A 14813-nucleotide genomic window follows, 5' to 3' on the forward strand; every position below is an offset into this window, starting at 1 on the left:
ACACACACCAGGTACTTTACACAGAAAAGAGAAAACTCCACAGGTTGTTTTATATCTGAGTGATTGGCTCTTGCCACTTGCATGAATGAGGTTGAATAAATTTAGTCTGATGCAACGATCCCTTCTTTTTTCTTAGCCCCAGGAATGAAGTTGAAGAAAAACACAAGAGCTCTTATCACAGGCATAGTTACCATATGCTGCAGCATGACAGTCAGGATGCTAGTGCTGAGCAAAGGTATGGAGATGTACATCTCTCTTGCTCTCTCTTCCTCCCTCTCTGTTGCAATTTACTGAATTCATCTGACACTTTTGGATACAGCAAGCCAATGAACTTCAGGGCAGTACTATGCAGAACTGAATACATATGCTTGTACATACTCAGTTTTTTCCCCAGAATCATGAGTAATAAGAACTTGGATTTTATTTTTTAATGTAACTTTCAAGTTTTTCCTATAGAGATGGGCACCATCTTCCATAAAGACCACAAATGCTCTCATCTGCCATGCAGCAGTGGCCAGGGAAATTGTGACCACCTGTATTAAGTGATCCTTCTTCATGGTATCTGTTGGGTATTCTGCACCTGTGCAGTGTATCTTCGGAATCTTCTAGAATAGTTACATAAGCTATATCCCACCCCCAGCTTTATCCCTCACTGTTTCCACTTATTAACCTCAGTTCCTTTTTGTCTGCCATATGAGCAAGCATTGGAGGAACCTCTCTGATGTGTCTTTCAATTCAGATATATTTACAGTTTTGATCAAATTTGGCTACATTGTGGTTCAGACTTCACAGTCTCATCCTTGGCACCAGATGATAAGGAAGACCAGAATCTCAGCACAGTGGTAAAAAGGCTCTACTTCTCATCCATTCCCAGCCTCAGAATCACTAACTACATGGATTGTATGGGAGTTTATCAGCAGAATTTATGGGAAAGGATCCTACCTCCCTGCGAGGAGAAAAAATGACTTGTGAATGCTATTCAGACAGAAACATTTTCTTTAGTACATCAACAAATGGCTCTGCAAAAGTTATTTTAGGGGCTGTTATAGTTCACTGCCTCGCGTGGTTTCTGAGGTAAATGAGCAGGAACAATGAGAGGTAGAACTGGAGGTGGGCAGAGCTACCGCCAAAATGCTTATATAACTATTTTAGAAGTTTCCAAAGATGTACTATGCATGTGCAGAATGCCCAGTTGTGTGACTCACAGATGACCACTTAAAAGAAATGCAATTAAAGTCATGCAGCCTGTCCATCTTTGCTCACTGGAGACTCATTATGAACGCTAGATAGTTTGTGTTTACAAATGCAAAGTGAGGGTATTTGTATTAGTGTACATTTATTCTGAGTGTAGTCCTTGTACCACATCTGATGGTATTGAATTCAACTCCGGTTTCTATAGAATCAGCTTCCTTCTAAGAAAGGAGCCATCCAGTGGTTTCCTTGAGGTTGGTGTCACCTGGTGCAGCTCTGGCATGGCTGCAGTTGCACCAGACCCTGAAGATAGTGTTGCCACAGTTCAGTGTAAGTGACTACTCTATTCTGTTGCTGCTGAGCATAAGGTTGTGAGAAAGTGTTACTCAGTAGTGCTAGTTTCCTGACTTCTGCTCTTTTCCTTTTGCAGTGATCATGATGATGAAGTTGCAAGCTTAGCTTCTACGTCAGGTGGATTTAGTGCCAAAGCGGCTGCCCAGCGGCTGCCTGTGAAGGATTGGAAAGCCAAGGTGTCTCCTCGAGCCTCCCCAAAACTTAAGAGGAAGGGGAAGAAAGATGATGAGTAAGTACATATCCTGTAAGTTTGGGGAGAAATCCAACTCTACAGAAACCCAATGTTTTACTTTACAGCCAGAAGAACAGAAATGCCTTTGTTAAACTCTTTTCTTTCTCCTTCATTGTCACAACATGATGTCTCGGCACATTATGCAAGACAGTGATTGAGAGATGGGAGTTGAAAGTCCACAAGGTCATAGCTTGATATTTTACTTCTGACATGAGCTCACTGGTAGTCTTGAAGAAGCTATCATCTTTTGGCATCAGATCCATCCCTTCTCTTTATTGCAGACAGGAAAAAATAAAAAAAATGAATAGCTTTGGATGTTGCATCTTAAATATGAAATAGAAAATAATAATAATAATAATAATAACAACAACAACAATAATAATAATAATAATGGGATTTATTTATATGCCGCCCAATCACTGGGAATTCAAGCGGTTTACAACAGGGGATAATAGACAGTTCCCTGCCTTCAGGCTTACAATCTAAAAAGACACGACACAAAAGGAGAAGGGAATGGTGGCAGGGAGGGGATCAGGTCCAGCATTCTTCTCTCCCTCTGAGGCCTGAACCAAGGCAGATGGACTGGAGGGAGGGCTCTTTTTCTTAATATAATTAATAGTCACAAATATACATTTTTGTGTCATTGCTGTACATATTTCAAGTAGAGATTGAGTTGTTTATATCTTGTTGATTATGAAAAGAAAATTAAGAAGACTTCATTATTGATAGAAGCTTAGAATTACTCAAACATTTATTTATGTAATCTGAATCTGATTCTTATTGGTAATACCACCTAATTGGTACTTATTGTTGAATTATGAATCAGTTATGAATCAATGCTCATATTAGTCCCAGTGACTCAGTAGATCTACTCTATAGTCAGGCCTCAGTTTTGCTTTAACTTCAGTAGATTTGATTATTGCTGAGTTTGTAGCTGTTGCTCACTACCAGAGCTAGAAAAGGCCCTAGATATGGAAGACCTCACAGGACCAGGCCAGTGGCAAGAGTAGCAGCCTGTCTTTCTTGCCCTCCTCCTGCCTGTCATCTTTCCCACCAATAAACCCACCCTGTACCTCTTACCCACCTTGGCACCACAACACATCCATCTCTCTCAGAGGCTACCTCTGCTATACTCCTGTCCATCTTCTCCCCCACACCCAGACGGCACACTGAGAGACAAAACACATGAATGAGGTTGTACAAGCTCCACAAAAGGCCAGCTGTAGTTGAGAATGTCAGTAGTATTCAGACGTATGTATATTTCTTTTTTGTGTAGTTTTTTTTTGGTAAGATTTGTGATATTTTGTGTTTTATTGCTCTTGGTCATGGTGGTGGTGATGATGGTGGTGATGATAAATACACTTTCTCTTCAGTTCCAGGGATGTATCACAGTCCCCAAGATCCTTTGATCAGCAGGTTAGTGTCTTTCTTCATGAGCCTCCATGCACGTCAAGATGTTCAAGTCATCTTCTTCATAAACAATGCACTTCTGTTCTTCTAGAATTGCACAGGCTCAGGGCTCAAAAAGGGGAGAGGAGCAGGGAGAGGGTGATTAAGATTATGAACACTAGATTTTGACAAATGGCTCTAGTACATTGTTTGAATTTTGTTTTGGGAATCCAGAAATGCAGAGATTATATTAAGAAGAGATCTTTTCACATGGTCAAAATGCTTTCGCTGCATCAAAGGAAGGTATGAGCCTGTGTTTGCTTGCCTTTCTGAAACTGCAGTGATGTCACACTGAAACCTCATGTGACCTGAATTCTAACCTCTGCTTTATCATCCTGACAAACACAGTGTAAACCTGAAAATACCAGGCTGGGGAACTACTTAGTAAACTAGATATCCAAAATGTTAAAATCCACACAAAGGGAAGAATTTGATCAGTTAACTTGAACATTTTGTGATGCTTTTCCCTGGCTTTAGACTCGCCCAGTATTGAAACAGAGTACATTGATTGGGATTGATGTTCCTTCCCAAATGATTCTATGGATATTGGTTTCATGTAGTTTGCTTGCAGTTTTCATGCTGTAGAACTCATTTGGGATAAATTAATAGCCTAGGGTTAGCCCATTGTTTTTAAGCATTGCCATATCTTTGCCTTGGGATAGTCAGTTCCTTGGCAATGCTTTTGATTTCCTATGTATATTTTTCTCCTACATACTTATGTAGAAGTAGGATGTGTCAGAATCACAGAGTGCTGCTGTTTTTCCTGTCTCGCCTTCTATTAGGTTGCTCCAGAGTACCAGGATGAACTGATGTCATTGCTGAGGACACAGCAGAGGGAAATTGCGGAACTGAGACAAAACCAGATGGAGCTAATGCAGAGGTTAAGTGATCACTTGGACACTGTGCAGAGCTCCCTTATGGGCCACATAGAAAGAGTGGCAGAATCTCAGCAAGAGCAGGAGCGTATCCTTCCTAGGAAAATGCCTTCTGGCATCTTCTTTCTTTGCAGTTTGTCCCATTCAGTTGAGAGTCTTGGGAACTGTAGTGTGCATTCTTTGTCCATGTCCCTAGCAGTCTTCCATGTCTCCCTTTTAAAGTTACTGTGATTAAATGTTTCTGGCAGCCTTGTTTAGGGCATAATATCTGATTATTGATAGTTATATTTATTCTTCTTCCATTGCACTCAAGGTGGTGTGTTCCCTCTTTGGTCTCCACAACAGCCCTCTAACATTGATCAGAATGAGAGAGAAAGAGAAACAAACCCAAGGTCACCCAGTGAATTTCATGACTCCTTGGGACTAGAATCTGGATCTTCCAAGACTTTGGCCAATATTACACTACACTGTTGCAGCGCTATTAATTCTACTTTAACTGCTGTGACTGCCTCCTGTGGAATTCTAGGGTTTGTAATTTAGTGAGGCTTAAGAGCTCTCTGGTTGAGAATTTTAAATGTCCCTCCCTAAACTGCAAATCCCAGGATTCCACAGGAGGCAGACGTAACAGTCTTATCCTCACAGCAATCCAGTGAAACAGGTTCTAAAGCACTTGAAATGTGGTATACGCCGGTTTGCACACATACACATTTATTGCTGATTTTGGTTGTGATGGTGCTTCTATTGGATATCAAGAGAACATCCTCCTTATATTCTCTACTGTATTTGGCAGTAACTCCTCATAGTGTCGGGCAGTGGTCCCTTCCATTACTTTTCTACCTGGTCCTTTTTTCTGAGACCCTAAGGTAGAGTTTGGACCTAGGACCTTTTTTCTGTGAATCATGTGTGGTACCTTCTGAGTTCTTGCCAGTTTCTTTGTGTTCCTTAATTCTCTTGTTTTCAGAGCGAAGGTTGGAACAGGCCTTAGCTGAGGGACAACAGCGTAGTGGGCAACTGCAGGAGCACCTATCCCAACAGCTTTCCCAGTCCCTCTCCACAGCTGCTTGCAGCCGGCTGGAAAGGACCATCCGTGAAGAGATGAAGAAGACGGTGCCTCCTTGTAAGTTTCACACTTCAAATTTGCCTAGCAGTCCTCTTCAGAGATTGAAAGTAGAGGGGATCTCAGAATGCTCAGAAGACATTTGGTTTCAGAATGCTGAGGCTGCAAAGAAGATAGAGTCAACTCAGTGAACATCCTGGTTATCAAGTTCTGTTTAGAGAGGAGTCTGTGATTCTCCTCTGGTGCACTAGTGACTCCTCTCAGTTTCTCTCTACTTCTGAGATGGTTAATCAGGCAGAAAGGATAAATGCCATTGTTTCCCAACAGACAAAGTGTGAAAATCCTGAGATGAGATGGCTTCTTCCTCTTTCTTGCCCTGTTAGGCAGGAGTGGTAAAGATGGTACCTTGAGCCACTTAAACAGACAGGAAGGATAAATGCCATAGTTTATAATAGGAGCAGCAAATGTGGGTCTACACATTTCAGTGTGGAAGTTGCACCACAGCTTCCACCAGCATAGCCAGGGGTGATTGATGATGAGACTTGCAGTCCATTAGTATATAGAAGGTTACATGTTCCCTATCTTAATTTACAGGAATAGCCCATCTGTTTCTGCTCCCATCATCCTACAGCTTGCCATTTATGGGGAAAAGAGGGGGGCTGATAATGTTATCTTGCTGTCTTGTGCTAACCAGGCATTTCCAAGACCTTGGATCCTATCACTGGGCAGCTGAGTAACACCATTGCGAACAAGCTTACAGCTGTTGAGGGGACATTGAAGGAGAATGTCACCAAGCTGGTGAAATCAAAGGTAACAATGGACCTCATTTGCTGGGAGCAGGTTCCTTTTATCTGTCAGCTTGAAAATAGAAAATGTAGCCCATAGACCACATATGACCCTTCAGTACCTTTTTTGTGCTTCCTCATGCCCCTGCACATGTGTACCAGTTTTTTTCAGGTGCAAAAACGCCCCAAAAATCTTATAATCATCACACTTGCAAGCTTTCGGGAGTGGCAGATTTTCACAAAATACCTCCAGCCTTCAAACCTTAAACAATCACCTTCCAAAAAACTCAGCATGCTGAGAAGTTTAAACTATCTTCAACTTCCAGGCTGTGCCTGTGCTTTAATTTCAGAATCTAACAGATGCTATTGCCCGGGCAGCTGCTGATACCTTGCAAGGGCCCATGCAGTCAGCGTACCGGGAGGCGTTTCAGAGCGTGGTGCTGCCTGCTTTTGAGAAGAGCTGTCAGTCCATGTTTCAGCAAATCAACGACACCTTCAAGCAAGGCACACAAGAATGTATGTCATTCACACACTGTCAGCCTGATTTGTTGCACTGGATGATTATTGGTTGTTAGAATAATGTAGAAAAGTGTCTTCTTAGTTATACCATTTAGGAACTGTTTCAGCATTCTCAATAATTGTTCCATAGCTATGGGATTTCCTCTCTTTGGGAGTTTGCCAGAGCATTTTTGGAAATCTTTGAAAGTCCTTCTGTTTGGGTTGGCTTTTAGGGTTCACAGTTAAGCTGGCAGCTCAGGAGTCCTACCTTGAGGGGATTTTGATGACATTTTTTTAAGGGACACTTTCCTGCTTCTTACTGTCCTGAATCTTTGGAAATGGAGCAGGCCATATAAATGTGTAATGTAGCACTTTGTAGGAAATGTAGGTGAGAATACACTACTGGGCTTATACTTTGGACAGTGTTACAAAAGCTTTCTAGATGGGTGTTACTTGTTCATCCAGATCCATGTGCAGAATAGTAGAAATAAAATGAAACACATTATATTAAGCTCTTGTATGCCTGTTCTATTTTTATTCCCTCCTATGGATTGAGTGTTTGTGAATCTTCCAATAGATATTCAGCAGCTGGAGACTCATATGAAGAATAAGAAAGCACGAGACCAGGATGCCCGGGACTCACAGCTGAACCAGCTCCGACAGCTGGTCACCTCATTTCAGAGCACCACCGATCAAATGGCATCCACCATTGCAACCAGTGTGCATACTGAGGTGCAACATCAGCTCCATGTTGTCGTGGGCAAGTGAGTTTGGAAGGGGGGTGATATGCATATCTCAATATAGAAGACATTCTCACTACATTGGTACCATGCGTAAACAAAGGCATATTACTAGTCATGGGCTCTTGCCATATCCAAAACCACACAAATAAACTGAACCAACCCTTTGCACATATGACATTTGTAACTGGCTGGTTGGACACAATGCTCTTCACTAGTGCAATGTTGGGAGCTGCCCTATCTTTCTACTAGTTGAGAATTGATATATCCATCTGTGCCCAGTTTAATGTAATGTATTTATAAAGCATAAGTGATATAAAGCAGGTACTAATAACTGTGGCCCTCTTGTTGTGTTTGGATTTTAGAGTATGTAGTATATCTGTTAATTCCATAACTTTGCCTACATGAGTAGGAAATGAAGAAACAGTTCAGACAATTAAAATGCAGCAGTCTGGGTCTGAGAGGAAGGGAAAAGAGGCTGCAGTCATCTGTGAGCTCATCCTTGCTTCTTTTCCTCCTCACTGGTGGTCAGTAGCAACAGTAACCTGCTGACATGATAGGAGGGGGACATGAAATTGCACAAACAAATATTCACGCTCTCATGCTTGTAGGATGTAGGATCTTGGCCTTGTTGTGTTATGGGCAAATTAAGTGGTGCCATCCTTAAATGGGTGCACAATATACATCTTTTCTATTTGTACATTACAGACAGAGAGAATGTATTATAGGATCCACACACAACCATTCTCATTTCTCTGTTTTCTTCAGCATGCAAGAATCCATCCTGGCCCAGGTGCAGCGAGTGATCAAAGGAGAAGTGAGCATGGCCATGAAGGAGCAGCAGGCAGCTGTCACCTCCAGTATCATGCAGGCAATGCGCTCTGCTGCAGGCACACCTATACCTGCCACTCACCTAGACTTTCAGTCTCAGCAGGCACATGTGCTGCAACTGTTACAGCAGGGACACCTGAATCAAGCCTTTCAGCAGGTATTCTTCCTTCCAACAAGGTTGTCTCTTCAGCTGCCCACTGAAAGACCTGAGCCCACCAAAGAAATAATGGTGTTGAGTGGGAGTCTCATATTAAAGGATTTGTAATGCTGTGCTTTAAGCACACCCAGTGGTGTCTTGCTATTGGCTGTAGCTTTCTGAAAGTTACCTTTAAAGGGGCTGCTGTTCAACCAATAAAAGGGAACCTAGAGCACTAGTTTTATATTTCACAGTCTAAAATTGAAACAGGACTACACAGTCAGGCTGATGCATATATATCCACCTCACCACCCTGTATGCTGTGTGTTCAGAGAAACAAATAGGTTGGTTATTTTTGCCCACTCTTTTTTATTTGCATGCAGGGCTTGGAAAGGTCAATCTCCACCTCCTGTTTTCAGGAGTGCCCAAAGCAACTTGCAGTGTTTACAGTTGAACAGCAGATGACATATAACAACACAAGTAACAACTACAAATTACTGTAGTGTTCATAATTAAAAAGTACTGATTTATTTACAAACTTTAGTATGAAACATTACAAATACACTTACCTAATCCAATAATTTAACTCTAAATAGGATTTCAATCTAAATAGGAGAGAGACTGAAGTCTAACACAGGACTAAAAATACACCATGCATTTACAAAGTCAAGTAGATCTCCATTTTACAGAAGTTATATGGAGTCCTAGACCCCATTGGTTGCTACATACTTCTCACCTGTGGCAGCTTTCTGGCAAGATGCTCAAGAAACCAGATTTTGTCAACTCTCAGAGCTGTGGGCAAGGTGAATGTAAATGCCCACGCCTTTGTATTATTCTCTGCACAAGGTTATTAGCTTCACAGCCCATTTGGCAGATTTCCTGGAAGAATGTTTGCTCTTACATCTTTAGGGGAAGAGATTTCATATCCATGCTGGCGATTTTGAGCATAGGTATAGCAAGTGCTCCCTGAACTGTAACATATGAAAATGGCCTCTTACATGCACCTTTTCAGAGTCTGGAAATGTTACGTTTGGTTTACAACTTCCAGAAACTCCCAGGCAGTGTGATCACTAACCCTGCTAGCGAGGAGATTTGGGGAGTTGTAGTCCAAAACATAAGATTTCCAAGATTTTAATGGTTCCCCTTTCATTTGCTCTACGCTTGCTGTCCCAATAAGAGTCTGATGTTTGTGTCTGTCCCTGGCATGGAAGGCCTACAATTATTTGGAAGAAAAGATTAAATAAATATAATGTATTAGCAGAAGTAGGGATGGATGGACAAGAGTGCCCAGTCAGTTATTGTGCCCAAAGGCTTGTTCATCTAGTAAAGCCAGAGGTGCAGCTTTCCCATCATGCCATAGTATTGTGTGACTGCTTTTCTTCTTGCAGGCTCTCACCGCTGCAGATTTGAACCTGGTCCTTTATGTTTGTGAGACGGTTGATCCTCAGCAAGTGTTTGGGCAGCATCCATGTCCATTGTCCCAGCCCGTCCTCCTGTCTCTAATTCAGCAGCTTTCTTCAGATTTAGGAGCCCGGACAGAACTTAAACTCAAGTGAGTATGGCGAAAGGGTGAGAACTATTTCTCTGTAGGTAAAATATTTTCGTGCATTTCTCTAATTTGGTGTAATTTTGCTTTTGCTGCTTATGGATATATAAGAGATCTGTAATGGATGTTGAAGTCTCAGTGGAGATGTTACTCAGTAGACTTTGATTTTGGAGATTAATAGGCATTGCTACATTTCACTTTCAAGCACAACTTTGCATTCATGAGAAACAATTTTTTTCTTTCCTTTTTTTAATAAAACACCCTGAAATATTATTGCTTTTGCCTTTTTCCTGTACTTCCATAAAATGATAGTGACTTATTAGGAGACTTAGTGCTTCCAAATGTTTTGGATTACAGCTCTCTATAATCCCTGACTTTGGCCATTCCAGATGGGTCTGATAGGAGTTATGCCTTTTGACATGGCACCAGACTCCATCCCTCTCCTTTCTTTCTGTGGCCCTGAGCTCTTTGTGTGGCTTCTATAGCCACATAACTAAAACTTACTAAACATGTGCTTTGTGCTCTCTTTTATACAGTTACTTGGAAGAGGCAGTGATGCATCTAGACCACAGTGACCCCATAACCCGTGACCACATGGGCTCGGTTATGAATCAGGTGCGACAGAAGCTCTTCCAGTTCCTGCAGGCAGAGCCTCACAACAGCCTGAGCAAGCCTGCCCGCCGGCTCATGATCATGCTTCAAGGCCTGGTCACTCCCAGCATGTCCTAACAAGGCTTTGACCATCCATCATTGCTAACCAAATGTGGCTGCTTTTTCTTTTTAGTTATCTAAAAATTCATGCAAGAAGAAAAGTGCATCCACACAATATGTGTGAATGGCTATAAAGGGCTGTCCAAGCCCAGCTGTGTTACTTATATAATCTGAAATACACTTATTTTTCTGTGCAAGCAGACCCCCAACCCACTGTACATCTGTATCCCTACAATTTAAAGTGGGGAGAGAGGAAGAGAAAGAGGGAGAGAGACTAATCCCATCCTCCTCCTATTTTATAGTGTGGAAACCCCCTTAAGAGTTTGGGAAGTTGGGAGGAGCGTATTCTCATATTATGGGAAAGGGGGCTGTGTGCCCAGCTAAAGTAAAAAGATCACAGAAGTACCTGTCCATAGTAAGGACAGGTTTTAGAATTACACAGCAGCCCTGGTAAGGCTTTGTTTCTACTTGTGCAGCTTTGGAGTTGGGGAAGTGATATGAAGCACACCCATCATGCAAAGTAGTGCTGGTTCTTTGTGTGATGGAACATGTTTGTGGCTCAGACAAGTCCTTTAGGTTTGGTTTTGGTTTTGCCTTTTACACCATGTTACTATTTCCCTCCTACTCCTTTTTATCTAGAATCTTAACCTTTCATTTTTGAATAATGTTTAAAAAAATAAATAACTTTTTGGAAGAAAAAAGTTGCTGCTTCTGTTCCTTGGTAGAGTCTGATTGGGACTAACCAGTTCACTGTCTTAATTGGTGCTGGCTGTGTTTATAGTAGTCAAGCTGAATGGAGACATTTCCCACAAAGTGAAATTTCTGGCATCATGCTGGCATCAAAGAGGAGAGAAGGGACACTGACTGTGCACAGAAAGAGAGAGAGAGAGAGTTAGGACTGTGCCACCTGCAGCCCTTGAACCCAGAACTTGGGCAAGTTGATTTATCATTGCTGTTGTGTGTCTTCAGATCGTTTCTGACTTATGATGACCATGAAGTGAACCTATCATGGGGTTTTCTTGGCAACATTTGTTCAGAGGACATTTGCCATTGCCTTCCCCTGAGGCTGGGAGAGTGTGACTTGCCCAAAGTCACCCAGTGGCTTTAGCACAAAAGGGAGTAATTTTGCCATGACTATAACAGAGTCAGAAATGTTTGCCACTGCTTTGACTTTGGTTAAAGGCACTCTTGGTTGGATTTGACTGCAGAAGCCACAGACTGAACTCATGACATTTTGCAAGCACTGATGGAGTTCTGGTCTTTCCTTCTGAATTCCTTAACTCAGAACAGAGGCCAGGAGACAGCAGGGAAGTGGGTAATTCCAGAAGAATCTACCCTGGCAGCTTCCCTCACAGACCCATGGCTGGTTGGACCACCAAATGGCTCAATTGTGATAACTCTGTACAAGGTAGGTTCATAGGTACTCCTTCCTCCGTTCTTCTCTGGTAAAGAACTCTGGATATCCCAGTGGGTTTCATGGCTGAGCTGGTCTCCAAAGACATCCATCACTCAAACCAGTACACCACACTGGCTCTCTAATTTATCATTACAGCTCCCAAAATCAGCCAGTCAACAGCCTTGCTGATAAGGATTTTTAGACCCACTTTGTGAGCAGTCAGTTAACTTGTTTTGCAAGAGTGGTCTTCACCTTCCTCCACTGGAAGTGTTCCTACCTGGGGAGAGAGAACAGGTGTAGTCTTAAAACACACACCCTTATAAACACTGGAATATCAATGAGAATTTAAATTTTAATTAAATCCAGTCCCATTTTCTATAGCCCTCTAGACTTGGTCCTGTTTGCTCCCAACCAAAGAGCAAGAAAGCCATTTAACAGGCCTTAGAGCTGTGACATCCCAATGAGATTAATCTTCTTGCCAGGGCATCAGGCTTTTTGGGCACTGAGGCAGATGTGGCAACATCTCACATCCCTAGGCTGTGCACTTGTCACTGGTGAATAAGAAAGCTTCCTGGGTTTCACCTGTATTTTGTGACTGGTATAATCGCAATACTGGGTTGTCTTTTTCTACCAACTGCTTTTAAATTTGCATAGTGGCAGCCGCTCAGAGCCTTTTGGCTGAAAAGTGGGGTATAAATACTCTAAATAAATAGTACAACTGCCCCTCCCTGGGCACATTCAATGCACTCTGATATAAGGCTCACAGGGAATTTCATGCCTCTCTCACAAGCTGGAAGGCACAAACTCAGCTTGCAGCCCAGCTCCTGTAGCAAAAGGTTTTGGCACACACATATTGTATATAGCCCCTAGGATGCACACTTACTTTTAAGTTAACTACAACTATCTGAGCATCTTAAGCATTAACCCTTACCTGATCTGATTGTTCCATTACACATGTGCATATTATTTAGTTTTAAATACAAATTTTGCTGAAACGAATTATCGTGCTCATTTTGCACAATAGGAACCCTATTCTTTCCATGTTATTCCTGACTCTGGTACTAAATTCTCTATTAAAGAATAACGGCCAGGGATGCATCTGCTTTGTTAACTGAGGTATATCTATACTTAGTGTGACTGTTTCAGTGTTTTGCAACTCATCTCTGGTAGGGATCATTACACTCGTATAAAACTATCTCTGCACAGGCTAAAGAGTGTGTGTTAAATGTTACACATAGATGGTACCATAATCCACAATGTATTAGTAATTCAGAAATTACTCTGCTGGAGAAATTATATCCAAATGGGTACATTAAAACATAGTTGGTTAAAAGGTCCCAGGATCCATATTTGGGGGAGGAGGGAGTTGTTTGGCTTTCGTTTTGTTTCTGGTCTCAGACTGGACTTGACTGAGAAAACAACAAATTACAAGAGATGGATTGATCCTTTTATCTATCTGGAAAGATATTAAAGGATTAACTTTGAGACATTGGCTAGACAGGTATATAGTGTTAAATGGCAAACTTGCAAATAAAAGTAAAAGTTGCAGAGGGAAGAATTAAATACTAACAAATTTGAGGTAGTTTGGTATCAGTTTATAAGTACAAGGAAAAATCAAAGGTATAGATTCACTGCCATCTGCATCATGCTGTTTTGGACTACAGTAGTGATATTTGGACTACAAGGCTTTGGACTACAGTAGTGATAGTTACCTGAGGTTTACAATAGGGAGGCATCTCTACTCAGATCATATTTTGCCATTCTGCTTGAGAATATTACAGTCCATTTTCAGTAAAGAGGGCTGCAGGGAAGAGGGAGGGAGAAACCGTTGCTGATATTATGTTGGATTATATGCTTTTATCAAATACAATATTCAAAAATAAAAACAGTAAATGAAAAAATACACACACACACCCACATTCTCCTTGTGCACTGAAACAACTGATAGAGATTACACCTTTATCTGTGACTGATTAAAACACATCCTGGGCATGAGTCAAAATGTGCTTTTGTAAAACCATTACATTGAACTGGGGAGGGGGGGTCCATGCTGTCTGGAAAGGAAGGAATGAGGTCTGTGCACAAATGGGTTGCGCGGCGGTGTATCTGATTCCAGTTCCAGTTGTGACTCAATACCAAAAAGGGCTTTAGAGATTAAAGCATTTTGAATTGAAATATTCCCTTCCCAGCTGGCTCTTGTGCCGAAGGGGGGCAGATAACCCCATTCTCTCAGAGGCCGGGCTGGTTGTTTTGTTCTTAGCAATGTCAGAAAGGAGATTTGTTTCTACAGGTGCTCATCCTCCTCGCTGATGGCAAAAGTAATAATTGGAAATAGTTGCCTTTGCCATAATGTTATCAAATAATTTATCATCTATTGGCTGGATCCAACCCCATCCTGCCATGCAGGAACTCTCAGTCAAAGCATCCCCATTGACAGATGCTTAAAAGACCCCAAAGAAGGAGACCCCACTACACTCCAAGATTATATATTCCACTATCAAACAGCTCTTACTGCCAGGAGGTCCCTGCTAATGTTTAGGAGACCTTAGGCATCTCTTATCCTGCAGTCCTAACCCCTTGTCCCATGTTCTGTTCTCTGGAGCAGCAGAAAACAAGCTTGCTCCCTCCTCCTCCTCCTCAGCATGACTTGCCCAAGGGGGGCTCTATGGCCAAGTGGGGCTATCTTTCAAAGGGGGGTTATTACAGTGGCTCTTCCTTGTTCTCTATCCACCGGGGTTTGGCTTCAGGACCCCTGTCCCCTCTCAGCCTCAGCCTTCCTGAGGAGAATGGCCAAGAAAACCCTATTATTATAAGGGGGCCATAGGGGCAGGTCACACTCTCTCAGCCTCAAAGTGGCCATGTTTATGAGTTTGTGAGGAGGAGGAGGAGAACCGCCACCAGGGCTGCTCTGGCTCTGAGGAGGGCGTTTCATTCTTTCCCCGCTTCCAGAGGCGGAGGGAGGGAGGGAGGGAGGCGCCTGGCCAAGCGGGGCCCTCCTCCTCCTCCTCCTCC

General features: G+C 42.3%; 1 protein-coding gene across 2 annotated transcripts in view; it reads left to right on the forward strand.

Moving 5' to 3' along the window:
* EDC4 (enhancer of mRNA decapping 4) overlaps positions 1 to 11106 on the forward strand; it is a 29951-nt gene extending 18845 nt beyond the window's left edge. The window contains exons 19-29 of one of the 2 annotated variants that reach the window (XM_089539502.1): positions 137 to 235; positions 1622 to 1774; positions 3151 to 3193; positions 4009 to 4189; positions 5063 to 5218; positions 5853 to 5968; positions 6294 to 6459; positions 7019 to 7205; positions 7950 to 8169; positions 9537 to 9700; positions 10231 to 11106. In XM_089539502.1, the coding sequence (XP_089395628.1) occupies positions 137 to 235; positions 1622 to 1774; positions 3151 to 3193; positions 4009 to 4189; positions 5063 to 5218; positions 5853 to 5968; positions 6294 to 6459; positions 7019 to 7205; positions 7950 to 8169; positions 9537 to 9700; positions 10231 to 10423 (1678 nt within the window). In that variant the 3' untranslated portion in view covers positions 10424 to 11106. The remainder of the gene's footprint in view (positions 1 to 136; positions 236 to 1621; positions 1775 to 3150; positions 3194 to 4008; positions 4190 to 5062; positions 5219 to 5852; positions 5969 to 6293; positions 6460 to 7018; positions 7206 to 7949; positions 8170 to 9536; positions 9701 to 10230) is intronic. The other variant, XM_089539503.1, reaches the window with a different exon arrangement.
* The last annotated feature ends 3707 nt before the right edge of the window (positions 11107 to 14813 follow it).

The sequence above is a fragment of the Sceloporus occidentalis genome, unplaced genomic scaffold (genome assembly GCF_023333645.1).
Source record: "Sceloporus occidentalis isolate IW3139 unplaced genomic scaffold, rSceOcc1.0.p SCAF_10, whole genome shotgun sequence".
Lineage (NCBI taxonomy): Eukaryota > Metazoa > Chordata > Lepidosauria > Squamata > Phrynosomatidae > Sceloporus > Sceloporus occidentalis.